We start from the raw sequence: 21,341 nt of genomic DNA on the forward strand, positions 1-21,341 counted from the left end.
GGTCGTGCCAGTGTTTAATGGTAAATAGAAAGGATGACGCATATCTTTTTCCTATCTTCAAACCGAGGAGCTACGTCGGAACATCCAACGACTTGGCTTCATTGCGTACTTTCGTGCTTTTAGGTATTTGATGACGTTTGGAAGCGGATGCCTCTCCCCTTTCGAGACAGCAAATGAGGCAGGCTCGGCTAGAGAGCTATTGTAAAATAAACATTTTTGCATTATAACTGCTGAGCTTGCTATTGGACACTGTTATCCATAAGGAAAGGCGAGTCCTGACTGCTCAAGTAAACCCATGCTGATACAAGTTGTATTGCCCGGTTGCTTTCAATGCTTGACCAGCCGGTGTGCGTATTTTCGTGAGTCTGCTTTAGAGAACGGTTGCCGCTTGCATAAAGCAGGCCAGGTGCATGAAATCACAGAATGTAAAGGTGATAACAAGTGCAAATTGTGTTGCAAGTGCGCCGCACAGATGAAGCTCAATGTGACAAGCTTGCGGTAGTAGCTTACCATTTTCATTTCTATAATAAGTGCGAAGCATTTCACCAAATACGCTTTGAGCGTTCTTATGTACATGTTTATCTACCTAGACACCGAAGCCGATTGGTGCTCTCAAGGTCGCCTCTTTAAAGGGGCCCTGCAACACTTTTTGAGCATGGCCAGAAAACGCTGTCGATCGGTTATAGAGGCCCTCGACACCACGCAAGCCAAATATTATAGCACTGTCCACGGCCTGGGATTCACAATAAATTATCAAAGTCAGCTAAAAAATGCTTTCTCTTTTCTCGACAAATGACGGAAGACGCTCAAAAATCACTTGCAGAAAGCCCACCTATCAGCCATTGGCCGATTTGATCATGGCGCGCTCGGTCGCTACAAAATTCTCTGCAAGAGGCCACGACTTGTCCACACGTGCGCGCACAATCACACTGAAAAAGCTGCACAATTGAAGAAAAAAAAAAAAGTGCTCAAAGTCACGAGGCGCAGTGACGTATTTTCTTTGCTTCTGCCATCTCTCCCTGCTTAGCTTCCAGAGCTTTCGACGGGACGAGAAAAGAGAGAACGCAATTGCAGCATGCAACAAATCTTCGCAACTCGGCTCGCACTGGGCAGATTCTTAAAATTTTTGCGTTGTGGCATTGAATTTGTGAGGCAATAAGCTCTTCAAGGGAATTCATTCCACGGTTAGTTGAAAAAGTGTTCAGGGCCCCTTTAAGCTAATTGATATTGACCAATATTGGCATAAGTGGTTGCTAGCATATAACAAACATGACTACCTGGTTGTGACATGAGAACGCAAAAATTTTGGCATGTACGTCATGAAACCCTTTCCTACTGCCATGTGTACATGTGTGGCACATACACGAACCACCAGATGCATTTATGAGCCACAGGTGATTCACATTTATGGACATTGGACGGGTGCGCGTCAAGAAAATGTGGCATCAGCCGTGATGAGCCGAGGTATGCAAATAATAGAAATCAGGATACCAGAAGGAACAGAACTCAGGCATCCTTATTGGCAATCAAGTATTCTACATCACAGCCAAGCCAGGGCCTGAAACTGTTTTTGAAAAAGACCCTATGGGCAAGAAAATGCCAGTGTAACCAACATCAATAGTGGTTGGAGTGCTGACTTTCTAATTTTATGAAAATGCAATAAACATTACTTATGTACAGCTAATATTGTGATACAGACACCATGTTGGTTTAATGTAAATTCTGCTTGCAGTACGTGTAGGCTTGGCTTTTAAAACCATGGGATAAAAATTACATATGACTCGGCAAGCTAATATGAGGAGTAGTGTGACCTCAGAGCAACACTCAGACAAATGCTATGTGCCCCGCGATGGTGGTCTAGGGGCTAGGGTACTTGGCTGCTGACCTGCAGGTCGCGGGATTGAATCTTGGCTGCGGCGGCTGCATTTTCGGTGGAGGCGGAAATGTTGTAGGCCCGTGTGCTCAGATTTGAGTGCACGTTAAAGAACCTCAGGTGGTCGATATTTCCGGATCCCTCCACTACGGCGTCTCTCATAATCATATGGTGGTTTTGGGACGTTAAACCCCACATATCAATCATCAATCAAATGCTATGTATGGTATTCACAGCATTACACGCGAATTGTTAATCGCAATGTAGCGGGCCCTTCGTTGCAATAAAACTAACGTTTTTTTTCCTGACATTACGTCGGATGATAAGTTACCTTTGAAACGCCAATGTAGTCGGCGCGCCTGGAAAGCCCACTATATGTCCACCCATCTACTCCACCTACAAAAACACGTAGGTCCACTTCGATACGGTTGACTAAAAGCTAAAAAAGGCAGCACAGACTCGCCGACTGCTTCACATAAAACCGATCCACAATGCGTGGGACCAGCCGAATCTTTCGTAATACTTTGTTATTGTGTCTGATAATAATAATGTTCTAAAACCACAATGAGATTATGGAAGACGCCATAGTGGAGGGCTCCAGAAATTTCGATCGCCTGGAGTTCTTTCCATGCACCCAAATCTAAGTACACTGGCCTCAAACATATTCACCTCCAACAAAATGCTAGTTCGTCACCTTGTGTTGTGGTTAGGTGGTGGCGTCGGATCACAGCTACGTTGGTTAGCTGCATTGTTTTCACGTGGCATTACAAAGTCGTCCTTCTGGCCACAAAGTTTTGGCTTCAGGTCGCTCTCCTGCTTCAGGCTGTTCTTCATATTTCGACGCGGCATCGATGGAGAATTTTCGGTTATTCATCGAACAGCAACCGCACCCCTATGAGTTATGAAGAAGAAGATGTGCCTGCAGCGAGCAGCATCGCCAACGCCCGGCTCTCTCGGCTCGTGCTTCGGTTCGTTGCTGTGCCGATCGCTGGACGGTTCTTCACGCTGTCTCGTCGCTGTCTTTAACGGCTAATAAACCTCCTCACATTTGGTGGAAGGTGCTGTTAATCCCCGTTGCTACACCCTGGAGCTGCGAAGCCGCACGCTACCACCTGTCATGACTGCCAACGCCACTACATCGACGCCTTCGCTCCAGTTCAACTGCCCTGGCCATCCTACGCTACGGGAGCCGAAGGTCTTCAGCGGTGTGGATGGGACCGACGTCGAAGACTGGCTCGAGCACAACGAACTGGTGAGCGCCAACAATAAGTGGGACGAAGCCGACAAGCTGGGCCACGTGATATTTTATCTCACTGGCGTCGCCGAATTGTGGTTTAATAACCACAAACACAACATCCCCACATGGAGCGTCTTCAAGACGCCATGTGCTGAAGTGTTCGGTCGGCCGGCTGTCAACAAGCAGAGGGCAGAACAGCGCTTGCGCGTCCGCTCTCAGCAGACTGGTGAGACCTTTACCAGCTATATTGAGGACGTCGTCGACCTTTGTCGACGTGTGAATGACACCATGCCCGAATCTGACAAGGTCAAAAACATCCTGAAGGGCATCGACGACGGCGAATTTCAAATGCTCTTGGCAAGGAATCCAAGCACAGTTTCTGAAGTCGTCAGCTTGTGTCAGAGCTACGACGAGTTGAAGAAGCAACGCTCTCTGACTAGGCAGCCTCAGCCTGGTGGTGAGTTGCTGTCCAGTTTCGACTCCATGCTCGACAATTCACCATTGCTTCAGCAAGTCCGAGCCTTCGTCCGTGAGGAAGTCGCCCGCCAACTTTCCCTAGTGCCTGTAGCGACGAGAGAAGAGAGACGTGAGATGACGTCGAAGGCGGCCGATGGGGCCGTGCCGATCTCGCCACTTTATTGCAGGCCTGAAGCGGAGCCACGTCGGCTACCAGCGTCCGCCACGCCAGGCGTGTCAGCTCGTTCTAATTCTCGCGCAGCTCGAGCTCGCGCCCGCTGCGCGAGAGACGCGGCGCGGTGATGGAAAAAATGACGATGGTGATGATGGCACTACAGGGCTCCCCCCCTAGCGCTTTGCGCGATTTGAACGCATACGAAAAAAAGAAAGAGGGCGACAAATGCTATGTACATGAACGGCAGTCCATAAAGTGTTCCTTTGGCAAGTCCAGTTTGTCAACATTTATAGGCCATCGGTAAGCAGTGTGTCTCTGGTGGGCGACTCTGGGAGTTGCGCAGAGGACGCAGGAGGAAGTGCCGGGTCGCTGTGGTAGCCGACAAGCGGGTCTCACGGTGACCTGGTCGGACAGGCCGAGAGTGGACCGTGTGTCGCGAGGTCATGACAGGATGGTGGGTGACAATGTTGGCGCTGGGTGCAGAGGAGACTATACTGCCGCCTGTCGAAATTAGAGGTCCCGACAGGGCGCCATGATGGTGGTGGTGGTGGTGGTGATGGTGGGCATGCGCCAGTATCTGCGGCTGGGTGAACGTCGGTATCTGCACCAGGGATTGGTGCTGGTCTGTCTGGAACGCACCCAGTGTGGGCTGGGCCAGCATGGTCTGCGTGGGCAGCATGGCCTGCAGCTGTTGGAGCGTCAGTGTCTGTCCCGGGACTATGGCAAACGAGGGGGGCGACATCATGCGTGGCGGTGCCAGAAAGATGTTGGGTCTTGGCCCCAGGTTCTGTGGAATGACAAGCGTTGGGGTGCCAGGCGGTCCTGGATGTTCCCCATGGGGCCTGGGCCCCGTCTGAGGTCCCAGGGTCAGGCCCGTGGCATGGGGTGGCCGCAGGGCCAGCTGGACCCCCTGTATCTGTCCCAGAGAGCTCTGGGTCTGCCCCAGTGTGCCTTGTATCAGAATCGGGCTGTGGCCCAGGCCCGGAATGTACTGGTTCAGCAGGAAAGTGCCGTGCGCAGGTCCAGTCGGAAACATGCCCGACTGCGGTGCCGCGGGGTTCCCGATGAGCAGCGGACTCCCCGTGTTGAGCCCCATCGCGGCTCCGCGCTGCACCGTGGTCGCAGGCTGCGGCGCCGGTACAGGCGCGGGCCGCGGTGTGGCCTTGTGCTGGGCCGCCCGGGGAGACTGGGACCGGGTGGTCGCCGCTGCCGAAGGCGTCGTCATGTTCGCGCTGCCGCTCCACAGCTTGGGCAGGATCTGTGGCTGTTTCGGCTGGATGAGCCGGGGGGCACCAGAGGTGCGAGGACTGGGGCTGGCCGAAACCACCTGTGCGACGCCGGGTCTCGACGTAGGTGCCTGCTGCGGCGCCATGGGCAGAGGGGCGACGGTGGCAGTTGCTTTGGTGGTTGCCGGTGTCGATGCCGACGATGAGGGCAGGCTCTGGCTCCGCGAAGGCACAGCGCTGGGGCCCGTCGTAGACCACGAAACAGAGACAGGGACAGGGGCGGGGAGCGGGGATGCCGAGGGTGGTCGACTGCTGGCCGGGGAGGTGCGAGTGGAATGTGGCGAGGCACCCGGCAGGCCATTGCTGGCACCAGTGGCAGGTGGCGGAGCAGCAGGGGGCCCCGTCGAGGAGCTGACCAGCAGCTGCGGCGAGGAGGAGGCCGAGACGTCTGAGCTGGTGGTCGCGGAAACGGCGAGGGCCACGGTGTCGCGTGCCGTCGCTTGCTCTGCGTGCGTACCTTGCTCTGCGAGGCCGGGGAAACCTGCCTGGTGCGGGTAAACGGAAGCGGACGGTATGTGTTGCCGCTGCGGGCGAGCACTGCAGTGCAGAGGGCATCGTAAGGCTGCGGGCTGGTGATTGAAGTGGCAGCGAGATGGCGCAACTCTACCGGTAGGGCGTCGAGAAGAATGGCATGCATTAGCAGCTGGTCCGTGATGCCATTCACCGCAAGAACGGCGTCGAGCTGCATAAACCATACCTTGGGGTAAGTTGATTGGTACGGCGGCACTGGTGGGCAGAGTTGGGGGAACATGGCCGCGGGCCGCTCGGCGAAGGGGGTGTTCTCCGGGTCACCAATGTAGCGACGAGAGAAGAGAGACGTGAGATGACGTCGAAGGCGGCCGATGGGGCCGTGCCGATCTCGCCACTTTATTGCAGGCCTGAAGCGGAGCCACGTCGGCTACCAGCGTCCGCCACGCCAGGCGTGTCAGCTCGTTCTAATTCTCGCGCAGCTCGAGCTCGCGCCAGCTGCGCGAGAGACGCGGCGCGGTGATGGAAAAAATGACGATGGTGATGATGGCACTACATGCCCTTTACTCACGAGACCACCACCCGTCTACCTGCCCCGCTTCGCACTGCTATATCGGAAGAGGTTGCACAAGCTGTTCCTCTTGCGCACTACGAGCCACCTCTATCTAGCCGTGGTCACTGCCCGGGTGTCGCACAGCCGGTAGGCGCTCCTGTCGCCTATCCGCCAGCCGTTCAGCCTATGGCCGCGCCCCTAACCTATGCAACGCAGCCTGTGGCTCCTCCTGTCGCATTTTCGCAAGAGATGCAGCCCGTAGCCGCGCCGCTCACATATGCAGACGCTGTACGTAGGCTCCCGCAACCACCCTACACCACGCGCTCACAGCCCGCACACCCGGCTGCTTATACTGCTCCTTGGGCGGCAGCACCAGTCGCCAATCCCTGGAGGACGCCCGATAACCGACCGATTTGCTACGCTTGCTTCACTCCCGGACACGTTGCTTGCTACTGCCGCCGTCGACCTCAGACGTTCGGCAACTATGCCCGGTCGTCGCATCCCGGCAGCCAACCCTTCGTCCAATACGGGCCCGGTCTCGCCACCTCGCTATGCGCCTACTGACCACCCTGCCTTCCAGCCGCAACGCGCATCCTCTCCTCGTCGGCGATCACCCTCCCCCATGCGTCGCCGGCCCGGACCCTCCGACCAGGAAAACTAAGCAACACAGTTCAAGAGGCAAGAACTGCGCCGTTTTCGAACTGTCTAAGCCCTCGCTCCTCTCCTGCTAACGTGGTCGCAGTAACTGTTGAAGGTTATTGTCCTTTCGCCCTTGTGGACACTGGCGCCGCTGTTTCTGTTATTGCCGCTAATCTCTGCCGTTTATTACGCAAAGTAACGACGCCGCTTTCGGGACTGTCGCTTCACACCGCAAGCGCACAGCAAGTAACGCCTCTCGCAGCCTGCACTGCAAGAGTCTCCATCGAAGGCATTCTTTACATCGTGGAGTTTATTGTTCTTCCTGTCTGTTCGCATGACGTCATCCTCGGGTGGGACTTCCTATCCCGCCATAATGCCGTCATAGACTGCGCACATGCCGAAGTTGAGTTTTCACCCTTGTGTGATGTCCCATTACTGGACGCTCCTCATCAGCCGCTGAAGTTGCCCGTTCATGAAGATACTGATATTCCGCCTAGAAATTTTGCCCTTGTTCCCGTTTCATGCAACGCCTACAATGACGCTACAGTTCTTTTTATGCCTTCCGATATCTTCAAATGTCGTCGAGCTTTGCCGCTGCCTTTCGCAACAATTGACCTTGCCGCCGGAAGAAGCAACATGTTCGTAAGCAATCCGCTTTCCACACCTGTCACATTGCTTGCGGGGGAATGTCTCGGCCGCGTGCAGGATCTCGACCCTTCGTTTTTGTTTGATGTCCCGGACGACTACTGCGACCACCCAAAAGCACTGTCGGCACTCGGGGAGTCGTCCAATGATACGTTTTCCAGCGCCATCGCCGACACTCTCACTCCCACCGAACATGCCGACCTGCTGGATCTTCTGCATGAGTTCAGGAGTTCGTTTGATGTGTCGCAACCTCAACTGGGCCGCACATCACAAGTCAAACATCATGTTGACACCGGCCTACACCAACCACTGCATCAAAGACCATACCGTGTCTCCGCTGAAGAGCGCCGCGTCATCAACGATCAAGTCGAAGATATGCTTCGTAGAGACGTCATTCGACCATCTCACAGTCCCTGGGCGTCTCCCGTCGTCCTGGTGCGTAAGAAAGATGGATCTATCCGATTTCGCGTGGACTATCGTAGTTTGAATAAGATAACCCGCAAGGACGTCTATCCTTTGCCGCGCATTGATGACGCCATTGACACCCTTCACGGAGCGGAATTTTTCTCGTCGCTAGATTTGCGGTCTGGCTACTGGCAGGTCCCAATGGCAGAAGCCGATCGCCAAAAAACGGCATTTATTACACCAGACGTACTATATGAATTTAACGTCATGCCCTTTGGGCTTTGTAACGCGCCTGCCACGTTTGAACGTCTTATGGATAATACGCTACATGGCCTCAAATGGAATATGTGCCTCTGTTACCTCGACGATGTCGTGGTTTTCTCCCATGACTTTCCTACGCACCTCCTTCGCCTCAGGCACGTTTTGACTTGTCTGACCAACGCTGGTCTGCAGCTTAACCTGAAAAAATGCCGCTTCGCTGCACGCGAGCTCGTCATCCTAGGCCACATCGTGTCCAAGCACGGCGTATTACCAGACCCAGCAAAACTTCGAGCAGTCACAGAATTTCCCAAGCCGACGACCATGAAAGAACTTCGCAGTTTTGTAGGCCTATGCTCCTATTTCTGGCGCTTTGTTCGCAATTTTGCATCTATCATGCCACCGTTAACCCAGCTTCTTCGCGGGGACGTGAACCTCATCTCCTGGTCCCCTGCATGTGACGTTGCCTTCACTACTCTGCGTCGTCTGCTCACTTCCCCACCTATTCTTCGCCACTTCGACCCGACGGCTCCTACCGAAGTGCACACCGACGCCAGCGGCGTCGGGCTAGGCGCGGTCCTCGCTCAACGAAAGCCCGGCTATTCAGAATACGTTGTAGTCTACGCTAGCCGCACTCTGACGAAAGCTGAAACTAATTGCAGCGTGACAGAAAAAGAGTGTTTGGCCCTGGTGTGGGCGCTTGGAAAGTTCCGGCCGTACTTATACGACCGCCCGTTCGATCTAGTAACTGATCACCACGCGCTTTGCTGGCTCTCCACGTTGAAAGACCCTTCTGGCCGCCTTGCGCGATGGACACTCCGCATCCAGGAGTACGACATTCGCGTTGTATACCGCTGCGGACGCAAACACTCTGACGCTGATGCCCTGTCCCGCTCACCTTTACCACCAGATCAGATGTGCGGAAACACTTGCCTCCGGACCTTGTCGTCGCTAGATCTCGACTCGATTGCCACCGAACAACGTCGTGACCCGTGGATCGCCTCTCTTATCGAATATTTATCTGGCACGCCCAACCTTCCAGTATCTCGATCCCTCCGACGTCAAGCTTTCCATTTCGCCATCCGTGATCAACTTCTTCATCGACGCAACTACGCTCCCGATGGCCGCTGGTGGTTGCTGGTCATTCCACGCACTTTACGATCGCAAGTATGTGCCTCCCTTCACGGCGATCCACAATGTGGCCATGCCGGAGTGTTCAAAACATATGAACGCCTTCGCCATCGCTATTACTGGCGCGGCATGTACAATTTTGTACGTAAATTCGTGCAGTGCTGTCCTGACTGCCAGCGACGTAAATCAACACTGCCACGTGCGACTGGCGCATTGCAGCCACTTCCACGCCCTGCCAAGCCATTTGATCGCGTTGGCATTGACCTCTACGGTCCCCTTCCATTGACACCAGATGGTAATCGGTGGATTATAGTGGCGGTTGACCACCTGACACGCTACGCCGAAACAGCCGCTTTGCCGAGCGCTACAGCTCAGGATGTCGCCTCTTTCATTTTGCAACGCTTTATCCTTCGACATGGTGCACCTCGAGAGCTCCTTAGTGACAGAGGCCGCGCTTTCTTTTCCGAGGTCGTCAAAACTCTGCTTTCGGAATGCCACGTCATTCATCGGAAAACGACAGCATACCACCCGCAAACTAACGGACTAATGGAACGGTTCAACCGCACGCTAGGTGATATGCTCTCAATGTACGTGGCATCTGATCATAGCAACTGGGACCGTGTTCTCCCATACGTCACGTTCGCATATAACACCGCAATACAAACCACCACGGGATTCTCACCTTTCTTTCTTCTTTACGGACGTGAGCCTTCCCATACAATTGATACCCTACTTCCTTACCGTCCTGATGCTTCCGAGTGTCCTCCTATCTCCGATGCTGCTAGACAAGCCGAAGAGTGCCGCCAGCTCGCCCGTGCGTTCACCTCGGAAGAGCAACAACGCCAGAAAGAAACCCGTAGCACCTCTCTTCCGGATCCCAGCTATGCCCCAGGGTTTCTTGTGTGGCTTGCCATCCCATACCAAACACCGGGACTCTCCTCGAAACTTGTCCCCCGGTACGAGGGGCCTTACACCGTTTTGGAGAAAACCTCTCCGGTTAATTTCCTAATTGAACCAGTTTCCCGATCGGACGACATGCGCCGGCGTGCACGAGACATTGTCCATGTTTCCCGACTGGAACCGTACCATGAGCCTTTGCCTGAAACTTCTTAAGTCGCCAGGATGGCTTCTTTTTCAGTGGGGGCGATTGTGAAGAAAAAGATGTGCCTGCAGCGAGCAGCATCGCCAACGCCCGGCTCTCTCGGCTCGTGCTTCGGTTCGTTGCTGTGCCGATCGCTGGACGGTTCTTCACTGTCTCGTCGCTGTCTTTAACGGCTAATAAACCTCCTCACAGAGTTGTTGCCTGTGGTGATCCGGGTAAAGGCTATTAGACCGGCCTTGAGCAGGGCCGATGGACTGCCTACATTGAGGATGCCATAGAAGCCCGAGAAATGGCCCACCTACGCACCAGAAATCAGCAGACGACCGACAGCCACAGTCACAACCCTGGACGACGCTTCGTAGAATACCAGCCTGGCCGCCTCGTTGGGTGTGAACGCCAATATGCCGACAAGGACTCAGTGAAAAACTACCACAACGGTAGTTCGAACCTGTTATGACTGTAATCGGCAATGAAATTCTTTGTGTGCTGTAAACCCGATGAAAAGGCCTAGACCCAGTTCGAGCAAAAGAGTTAAGACGGGCTGATTTCCTCTGTCAAGTGTGAACAAGGGTGTCCTCATACTAGCTTGGTGCTAAAAAAACGCACGAGAAAGGAAAGGTCATTGTGACCTTGGCCCTATCCGAGGTATAAAGGCTTTCTAGGCAAACAAAGAGGCGACAGGGCCATTTTCGAAGCCACTGTGATGAGAGGAGAATTGAACGAGGGAGCACAGGGAGGTATTAGCTGTTCGGGGTGGCAGCTAAAACCAAACCGGCTGTAGCTGCACCTTTCAAGGAGAGCCCGAAAGTTTGCAGGTGTTCAGGAGTAACTCCTAGCAAATGAAGAGAAATTAGTTGACCACTCCTCATTCCCCCCTTCCTCCATAGTAGCGGCTACATGGCGTGGCATGTTTGACGATAAACCTGCCAGGCCGCTGCAGACAGGCAAGTTTGGCATACGTAAGAAGAGCCGGACTTTTCTAACATCCCCCTCTTGCCAGGAGAATTCTTGGAACCCAGATAAACTAGAATCATCGGACATGCGCAAAATCTTCGTGTTGCGTATTCGTGACCAAATTTGATTGATGATTTATTGATATGTCTGGTTTAACGTCTCAAAACCACTATATGATTATGAAAGGCGCCGTAGTGGAGGGCTCTAGAAATTTAGACCACCTGGAGATAACGTGCACCCAAATCTGTCATGACCAAATTTGGGCATAGTTTAGACTGTGCCCTCTCCATGTGCATTGCTTGGTGTCTTTCCCCGCCTTCATGGGTGGAGCACCGAGACCATCGAGCGCCGTATTGGCTGAAGACGCAGACAATGTGCCCAGAGTAGGACACGCAGGACTACAGTCGAGCCCGCTTATAACGAACCTGAGCGTGACACCGCATTCGTTCGCTGTATACCAAAGTTCGTAGTAAATGAAACACAGCTTTTAAAAAAAGTTGCAAGTGAAAACACAAACTTTTTTTGCCCCGAAAAGTCCATGATGCATGTGACTCGAAGAACGGAAGCGATAAGGGCAGTCTCGAGTTCATTTAAAACGGCAGGGTGCTTGTTCGCTGAAGCCCGTGGCATAAGCTGCATGAGGCACTGGCTCCAAAGTTTTGTCGTTCTCGCAATCCGATTCCTCCAAATCGCTCTCGCCACGTACTTCATTCACAATGCCCCAATCCATGCATGGCTCCGCAGTGTCGGCACCACCATCGGCCGTAATTATACCATCGCAACAGATGTCCCACCCATTCTCCAAGGTCGGAGTCGACGACGCGCCTCCACAAATCGCCGTTGCAGTTCGGAAGCTTCGGCTCGGCATCGGGCCCGACGTCGACGAAGTCGGCCTCGCGAAAACAGTTTCGCGCACATGAGCCGTCACCACCACCCACAACATATTCACCTTCTTCACAGCTGAATACCGGGACGCCCGAAGCGTAAAGTTCGCTGCCAGATGGTCAACAGCTATGAGGAAGCACTCCGCAACACGGCACCTAACGTGCAGATTACCCTCAAGCCACGCAGTCGCATTTTCGACGGTTTGTTGAGCGGCAGGAAAAAGCGTGCTAGACCTCCCGTCGGCCATTATGAACACACACGAACACCATGAGCGAGCAAGTTGCGCACACGCGACACACATGCAAGAACGCGTGGAACAGCTCTGGGCCCGTATCCAGTCAGAAAACGAAACTAATTCGAGCCAGCGTGGTGGACGTCGCGGAGCGGTGGAGACGGGCGAAGCGGTTGTTATCAAGAGAGGAGAGCAGACTTGCGAGAGAAGGGCAAGAAGTTGCGATAAAGAGATGGGAGGATGCGGCGGGAGGGCGACCTTGAAAACCAAAACACGCGGGAAGGAGGCAGGTTGGGTAGCTTGCTTGAAAGGTCCGCAAAACTCGCACGTAGAAAAACTTGGAAAGAGTGCATGGCCGCCTGAATCGTTGCGCGCGGCAATGTTTGAAGAAGCCGAGGCCGTGGTAAAAAAAATCTTTTTGTTGCGCCAGCGGGTTTGTGTGGACTCATGAACTTCAATATTTCGCGATTCGTTCGGCGCAAATTAACAGCCATTTTTGCACTTCCACACGCGTGCGGAAGACATGCTGAGCCGAGTGCGAGGTGAGCGAGAACAAGTCCTAAACACGAAACGAATCACAAATTATCAGAGTCGGTGGGGTAGCGTACGCACGTGCACTAGACGCAGACTATTGGATACAGTCAGCGGCCGACAATGTTGGCAAATGGTCTGATCACTCCAGGCCGGCAACGTCAACGACAGTAACAGCGATCAAAAACAGGGTAGATGGCCTACTGGTCTTCGAAACATCGATAGCAGTGTGAAAACACGGGCCTCGTCTGGCGATGCGGGGTGCTCAGAGTAGCAGGGGGACAGGACGGAGGGGTGCGTAACAAAAAGCGGTCGGAGAGAGCGGCAACCAGAGGGGCGCGGAGGCAGGGTCGGCATTTAACAATGAGAATGTATGGACACCTCGCCGATGCCTGATCGGTAGTCGAAATTGGTTTTCCGGGAAGTCGGCAGACCGCTGATTCCGTTCGCTGTAACCGATCAGCGGCCCTCGGAGACGTTCGTTGTAAGTGCAATTTTGTGCCATTGAATCAATGTATATTTTCACGGTCACGCGGATATTGTTTGTATTAAGCGAAAGTTCGTTTTAAGTAGGGTCGGTATATGTGGGCTCCACTGTATATAAATGGATGACCTTTTGTATAATTTCAGTTCTTCAACGAACTATTATTTACTAAACCCCTTGATCACCTCATGTCAACTTCTATGTTCCTAACCATCTAAATAAAACCTCGTTCTTAAGAGCGCCTCATCTCACTTCTTGGACGATGGGTCCAACGACAGGGGCAGCTGCCAAAATGAGAGCTGCTGGACCTGGAGTCGAGACAGGACGTGTGGTACTTCAGTGTTTCAGCACCATCGACCACTAGATTATTTGTCAATTGATATGTGTGGTTTAATGTCCCAAAACCACTATATGATATAAAAGACGCCATAGTGGAGGGCTCTAAAAATTACGAACACCTGGGGTTCTTTAAGGTGCGCCCACATTTGAGCACACGGGCCTACAGCATTTTCGCTTCCATCTAAAATGCAGCCGCCACAGCCGGCATTCTATCCCCGCGACCTGCGGGCCAGCAGCAGAGTACCTTAGCCACTAGACTACCGTGGCAGGGTCACAATCAACTATGCGGTTGTCCCCGACAGCATTACAAGCTCTCAATGGCTTGAGGTGCACATACTCTGCATGGTAGAAATTAGAATAGAATTTGGTGCAAAACAAAAAAATAGTCAGGACCCCCTTGGTCTGTCCTTATCTGAACACACCCAGCCGACGCTCCGTTGTGTACCGTTGTAATTTGACTTTATGGCTACCAGCTACAAGTTTGACAAAATAAATAGTTTCATCTTGGACATACAATCTGCTGCCTCTGTCAACCTTACGCTCATGTGACAATGCTGAGAATTTTACAATTTCAAGTTTGTTAGCCGGCTATATGTATTCAAACACTAATTTGCTTTTTGACAGAAACAAGAGAGTGTCCCCAGTGTTACCAGAAAATTCAGCTCACTAAAAGGAGAGACTCCAGGTGGGCTTTATTGCAGTCAACCAAACATTGCTAAGTAAAGCACCATTCCCAGTTGTTGAGGTTGGACGATCCCTTACAGTTCCTGAGTGAAGAAAAAGAGAGTCTCTGTCAAATGTGTGGTTCCAAGTTGAACGAACAACTCACCTGATGTTGAGCACTGTTTCTTGCCGACAGGCCCTCAACCAGTTGCAGTTGTAGTGAGCCACTCACAGTTGGTACCTGCAGCAAAATGGCAAGTTCGGCCAATTGATTGGAATTCATGTTTAACTTGGTCATAGTGCAACAAAAACAAGGAGAAAAAGAAGAAACATAACAAAGTTATAGCAGAATACAGACAAATTCAAAAAGAAGAAATGCAAGATGATTACAGTACAATACAGACAAAGACAACACAGACAAAGACAAACGGAAGAACCAACCCTTGGTTACAGCACATAAAAGACGAGGACAAAAGGAATAAACGTATCTTGGTTATAGCGCAACACAGACAAGGACTAAATAAAAAAATATATTTTGGTTACAGCACAACACAGACAAGGACAAAAGAAAGAAATATACAGTAAAACCTCGTTGATACAGTGTCACTGAGACCGTGAGAAATCTTTGAATTAAGCGGGTTTTTGAATTACCAGAACATACAAAAAGTGGAATGCAAGGAACTTGAAATTATCCAAATTAATCAGGGCTGGTCATTTGCTGTGCCTGCTAGTTTGTGGCTCTAGGGACATGTTTTTCAGCAATACCTGGTCACAGTTTCTGCAAACGAGGGGGCATTCCGGGCTTAACTGCTGTCACCGCAAAAAAAGAGAAAAAAAGAAAACATGACCAACTGATATTTGTGCTTGCAAAAAACAAGACATCACTGCAACACAGTAGTGACACGCGGGCAGAAAGTAAACATGACCAACTGGTATTCGCACTTGCGAAAAACAAGACATTTTCACTGCAATACAGTAGCGACACTCGGGCAGCATGTTGCCTGCTCCTCGCTGCGTCGGCACGCCGTGATGCAATCCTTTGCTCATTTTTTCTTGTAAAATAAAAAAATTTAATAAAAGAAAGTGTGACGAAATTCGCGATGTGTTCTGACTGAAAAACATCATACCATTGAAGCTTTTGGCCGGAGTTTTCAAAGTAGGCATTGGAGCCAAGAGCTCCGCCAGCTATGCAGGTGCTCGAATTGCTGGAGCAACCGGCACTCGAAGGTTCGCATACAAAGCGGATTTCTCCAGACTGTCCTTTATGAATTTCTTTAAATTCCTAGAAAGAATGGATAAATCGTGATGCGCTGATGTTGCGAGAAGCATGCAACATGCTGTCCGCACGTCACTAGGGTATTGCAGTGACGCACGTCTTGTTTTCCACAGGCGCATATTTTAGTTGATCACGAGACCGTTATTTTTTATATAATTTTGTTTTTCGTGCTGAAAGTAGCGAGGCAGGGGTGCTTCAGCTACCATTCATTAGTATCGCTAAAGTACATTGCCTAGTGGCTCTTAAGATTAATCAATTCCGCGGATTTGCGGCGAAATCGGGGTCGGGAATGGGCACACTGCACCCAAAGTTATCGAGTTAACCAGACTTCTACTGACCGCCGCTTCGAATTATCCGCTCTAACTTGCATCCCAAAATACGGGACCGCGAATATACTTCGAATTAAGTGGGATTTCGAAATAACCGAGTTCGAATCAACGAGCTTTTACTGTATTTTGTTTACAGCGCAACACACACAAGGAAAAAATGTATTTCGGTTACAGCACAACACAGACAAGGACACAGGAAACAAACGCATATTCATTACAGTGCAACACAAACAAGGACAAAAGAAAGGAATATCTTGTGGCATTCCTTCATTAAGTTTTGTTATCACCCCATTGAACTGTAATTCTCAACACAAACCATACCTGCAGTGTTCAAGAAGCTTCAGAGCTGTTGTCGATAATTTTCTTATGGTTACCTCCCCAACGCGAACATTGCAGATTATTCTGAAACCAACATACCGTTAGCGATAGCGCTGGAATATTTGATGGAACATGTTTAAATGCCGACATGCTTCAGCGTTTATCAGTTGATCTGATGGATGACGCTTTGTTCGCCGCTGTCTGTGCCTTGGTGCAATCTGATTTTCCTTTTACATGGCCTTAAGTTCGGCCCAATAAACAGTTTTACCTGAACACCCAGTCTGCTCCCTTCACCCGCGTCATGACCCCGTGACAATATTTTGCTTAGAGCGCAAGACAGACAAGGACAAAAAGAAGCTTATCTTCGTGGCACAAACTTATCGTGAGAGTGCTTGTGAAGGGTTGGATTGAGAGAGAGATGTGGAAGAGATGGGTGTGGCAAAACCAAACACACTTTATCACACCAAACAAAACGGCAAACAGCAATCTGACACTCAAAATTCACTCCCCAAATAGAAACAAGTATGTACACTGTAATCGGCTATAAAACGATACCATAACTAACAATGATCCAAGTAAAATTCAGTACTAAGCCTTACACTGTCTCTAGCCAAAATGGCGTCTTGGTGGCTACTCTCGTGCGCTCTCGCCATAGTAGAAAATTCTTACTATTCTGATGCCACCTTCGGAGCTATAACGAAGTGGTGCTGCCTCATTGGCGACGGCGCGTGTCCACTTGACGATAGGCTCGACTGCATTGCCGGTGTCTCAGTCCTTGTCTCAATTTTCAGTCTCGCTAGGCCCTGCGCGTCAAGGACTCCCCCGCTTATGCGTCAAATTGGCTCTGGTATGGGCTGCTCCCTTCTTGACGCGATGCGGGGAAGCTGCAAGCCCACCAGAAACTGCTGAGCAGGATGCGGCAAGTCCGGGTAGCCTCACTCAGGACCATCTCCGAGGTTGACAGCCACTTCTCGAGCTCTTTGTGCCAACATCCTCAGAACTGGGCATTCATGCTGCTACCGTTGCTGTAACGACGCTCATTTTTCACGTCTTCGCAGCTTGGCGTCCGAACACACAGTGCCAGCTCATCCTCTGGAATCGGGTTGCGTGCCACAAGGCTTTCTCCTACCGATCTCTTGTGTCTATGTGGCTGGTGCACATGCACTCGAGTGACTCTCCTCTCTTCGCGCACAGTCACCGCGCTTCTGCGTTTGGTACACGCCTCGTGCCTTTCCTTTACTCATCACATCGAGTGCCCCTTTAAAAAGTTACTTCTTAAAAAACTGCTCATTCCCATTCTCTAAGTGATGTCTGCAAGGCTGCACCTTGTTTTTCTTTTTTGGTTTCTGCCTTCTGTTCTTCTGTCAGTGTCGTGACTTGTGGCCAGACGTGCGCATGGTGGCGCATCACCTTTCCTCATCGCACGTCTTCAATGATATTCACTTGGCACGACGCCACACTATTAAAGCATCACACCATTCACCAACACGCATCAAGCACTAAAATCAACTGTTCACATGTCCACGAGTTCCTTATCTTATACCACACAGATACACTCACAAGAAGAACAGCACACTGCACTCAGCATTCCATATTCCAAAAATCTGCACATTTTCATAACTAAAGAACTCTACAGACCCTACTATGCATAAAGTCATCAATCAGTTTACCCAGAATATTTTTCCCTGCATAGAACTTACATTCTTTCCGAGGATCAGGCCTTAGTTTGGTACAGCATGCTTAAACCTGTGTTTCTTTCATTCTGCATCTTTCTCAGCTTTTTTTTTCTACACCTACTGGCCATCCATCCTCTCGAACGCTCGCTACAGCTGATCCTACTATTAAAGGTTTTAGTTTGGCGTTTTTGTGGTCCGCCCCGCTCCGGGAGCACCCGCGAAGCCGCAGCGGAGCGGCGGCTGAATGTTCTCTTTTAGTTATTCGTTGCCGGCAGCGAAGCGGTCCTTTCGCAGTTGCAGCGCCCTCTGGTCGTTTTCATCGTTGGTAAACAAAATAAAAACATTTTTTCACGTATACAAAGCAAAACAATAATGTATAAATTATCTTTTCATGAAGTATTTAGAAATACACTTTCAATGTATTAAGCGTCTATTTTTTTGACAAAGAAGCAAGCTCTGACTTGATAGTAGCCACTCAAAAGCCAGCAAGGTTCCGTTCCAGATCCATTGCAAGCATTCACTGTGTGTTGTTCGCGCTTTTGACGCGTGTGTGGTGGCGGCATTTTTATTTTTCACCGTTGAAACTGTGTTTGCATAACCATTTATGCCTCCGACAAGTGTGTTAGAGGACCCATTTTTGATGGGTTTCTTAAAGTGGTCCGAAATCAAGGAGTTGTGCCTTGAAGTCTTCCAATAAACTCGGCGAGACCCGCTGTCGTTTTTTTTCGACGGCCCCATGCCGTTTGCCTTCCGCGGCACGGTTCTGGGGGCATAATCGACCTCCCTCATGAGATCTGATACATCTTGAAGCAGCTGCTCCCGCTCTCCATATTGTTCTTCGGTGCCAGACCTACGAAGCAATCAAGCACGTTACACTGCGACTGTTTCATCTACAGCACTTGAACAGCGTTTACTAATAAAGTAAGCGAGCACTCACTTCCTCATGTTCACTGTGTCCTGCTGTCGGAAATAGCCGATGAGGAGGTCCACTCGCTCTTTGATGCCGCGAATTGTGAGCTCGCGATTTACCGCTCTCATGACGTTTTGAAGCACGTCCTCCCACGCGGTGGGATTGCTGAAGGAGTCAGCACACACCACTTCTTTCAACAGGCACAAATCTTCATTGATGCGAAATCGTTTTCGCGGCTTGCGCTGGGCAGTTGACGGCCAAGCTGCAGCGCTCGCGGAAAGCGTGCCATCTTCGGAGGCAGCCATCTTGAAATGAGCAAAGTTGCTACACGCACGAGAGAGGGCGCGCGCGTTGTCTCCCTTCCGCTTTCAAAAACGGCAGCGATGCACCGCGCTCCGCTTAGGCTGCTCGTAAGCGGACCGTATTCCCCGCTCCGGTAACTCGCTTAAGGCCTTAGCGGAGGGCGCATGCGCACTCGCGTTAAATCGTCAAACTAAAAACCTTTATTTCTGTTCTTCATTCTACATTTTTTCAAACAGACTTTCCCAGGCTGCGTCCTATCCTTCATCACCCTATCTGTTTCTAAATCTCTGAAATCCACTTTATGCAGTCTCGCAATATTCTTTCTTTTTGTTCTTGAGCATCTATCACTCACAACCATACCGACCTTTCTTGCGTCTTCATAACTGCCTCAGCTTTGCAATGCCTTTAGAGCTGTCCGCTTTTTCCTTAATTTTTCGAGTTGTGCCCCGTGCGTCAGGCAATCTTTTCATCATACTCCTTTCTGGCATATTCCTCTCTCGTACTTTCTCTCGCACTTTTGCCATGCTTTTTTTCTCAATATGCGCATTTGTCGCTGAAGCACTATGCTCTGCCTCTCTGTTGTCTGTAGGCATCACTTTCTCTTTTTCTGTGCCCTTTTTGATAATAGTGGCATGCACTCCTTAATCCGGCGCCTTGTTAGTACTATCTGCCATGTCTGTGCTCGTTCCCTTTAGTTCATCATCTGCAAACCTCATCTCATTTGAATAACACGCCTGATAAATGCCCTTCCGGTCAACTAAATTGGCACTTTTTACATCGGGCACCCTCACTTTCTGTTCCAACCTCTGCAGGTCTTTTCTCATCCTGCCTTATGCCCCCATTGGCTTTTGCTAATCGCAGTTTGCGCTCAAGTTCTTGTTTTTCTTGTGCATACACTTCGAGCCCTACTGCATGCCTTGCTTCGAGTTCAGCGCGTTTTGCCTCAAACTCCTGTCTAAGCCATTATTTCTCCTCTTCAATGAACTTTAAGCGCTGTGGAGATTGAGAGCGCCCTCCTTCCTGGCGCCGCGTTGCCCAGCTGCCGCGCGCGCTCCGATCGCATAGATTGGGCGCACATAAGCACCAGCATTCGCCAAGATGGCTGCCAGGGTGCCTCTTGGTCTGGGTGAGTCAAGCGTCGGCTCCGTCCCGCTGGCATGTCCGGGCACGGTACGCTGGCACGCTGCACAAGCCTACGTCACAACGCAGCGCCACTTCCCTTTGGGCCGCGCATGACATCCTCCTCTCCTACGAGCTATGTTGCGCCCGACGATTTGCTCGTTGCGGCAGATGCTCTCAAGCCTTCACGAGAAGTTCACGCGCTGCTCAGCAGGCTGCTTCTAATTCATGCGTTCGACTTCGGCCCCTGTGCGTGAGTCGTTGCGCCGTAGGCAAGCGTACCTGCTCGGTCTTGCGGAGTTTTCTATACGACCTGCAAGCCCGCGAGTGTCGCACTGTGTTGCATCTTGGGTTAATAAACCTGTTGTAGTTATTTTGCCTCGTGCGTGGTTTCTGCACTGTGTCGGAGAAAAGGACGAACTCGGCCCCAGCGTCATCGCATGCAGCGGCAGTGGAGGACGTCGCATCCCTACACGGTTGTGCTTAGTAAGTAAGCCCAGTGCAAACCTATCTCCACATTACTGGCGCCCAACTTGGTTTCGGCATGGCTTCAGAGCAGACCTCTTTAAGGCGCTCGTTCCTGTTCGATCCTGTGGCGCGGGACTTGATCTTGTTCGATGGGAACGCCCGAGACAGCACAGGTCACGGCCCACTCGGTGACCCCCTGCTTTCGTTCACCGGGAGAGATCCCTTTTTCGAACCCCCTACAGTGATGGGAGCCGCTTGAACGAGGACCACAGTCCTAGCCAAGCCAATAACGGGCTGCATCAGCTGTTCGAGACTCACGCGCTTACGGGCCCGTCCCCGGCGCAGTCTCCGCTCGCTGGCCTTTCCCCGTCAGCAGCACGGTTGACAGCTCAAATCGCCGCTCCCGATCCTTCCTACCGGGGGCACTCAGGTGTTGGCGGGAATGCGCCTACTGACCAGCTGTGGTCGCGAGCGCAAAGGGTTGACGATGTCGTTCGAGAGCGTGCTTGCTTAACCAACAACATACCCGCGTTCACCGACGCTCGCTAGCCTGAGACTTTTCTCAGGCGACGTTTTCGACGTTTGCCAGTCGCGTGATGCCTCAGGCACCAGTCGGAGTGCAAACC

The 21,341-nt window shown here is 51.4% G+C and overlaps 1 protein-coding gene across 4 annotated transcripts in view; it reads right to left on the bottom strand.

Annotated features, from left to right (window-relative positions):
- Positions 1–14,320: 14,320 nt before the first annotated feature.
- LOC119181346 (nuclear pore membrane glycoprotein 210) overlaps positions 14,321–21,341 on the bottom strand; it is a 322,530-nt gene continuing 315,509 nt past the window's right edge. For all 4 annotated transcript variants that reach the window (XM_075874836.1, XM_075874835.1, XM_037432564.2 and 1 more), the window contains 2 exons: positions 14,483–14,557; positions 14,321–14,420 (listed from right to left, as the gene is read on the bottom strand). In XM_075874836.1, the coding sequence (XP_075730951.1) occupies positions 14,412–14,420; positions 14,483–14,557 (84 nt within the window). In that variant the 3' untranslated portion in view covers positions 14,321–14,411. The remainder of the gene's footprint in view (positions 14,421–14,482; positions 14,558–21,341) is intronic.

Source organism: Rhipicephalus microplus, chromosome 10, assembly GCF_043290135.1.
Source record: "Rhipicephalus microplus isolate Deutch F79 chromosome 10, USDA_Rmic, whole genome shotgun sequence".
NCBI classification, from domain to species: Eukaryota; Metazoa; Arthropoda; class Arachnida; order Ixodida; family Ixodidae; genus Rhipicephalus; species Rhipicephalus microplus.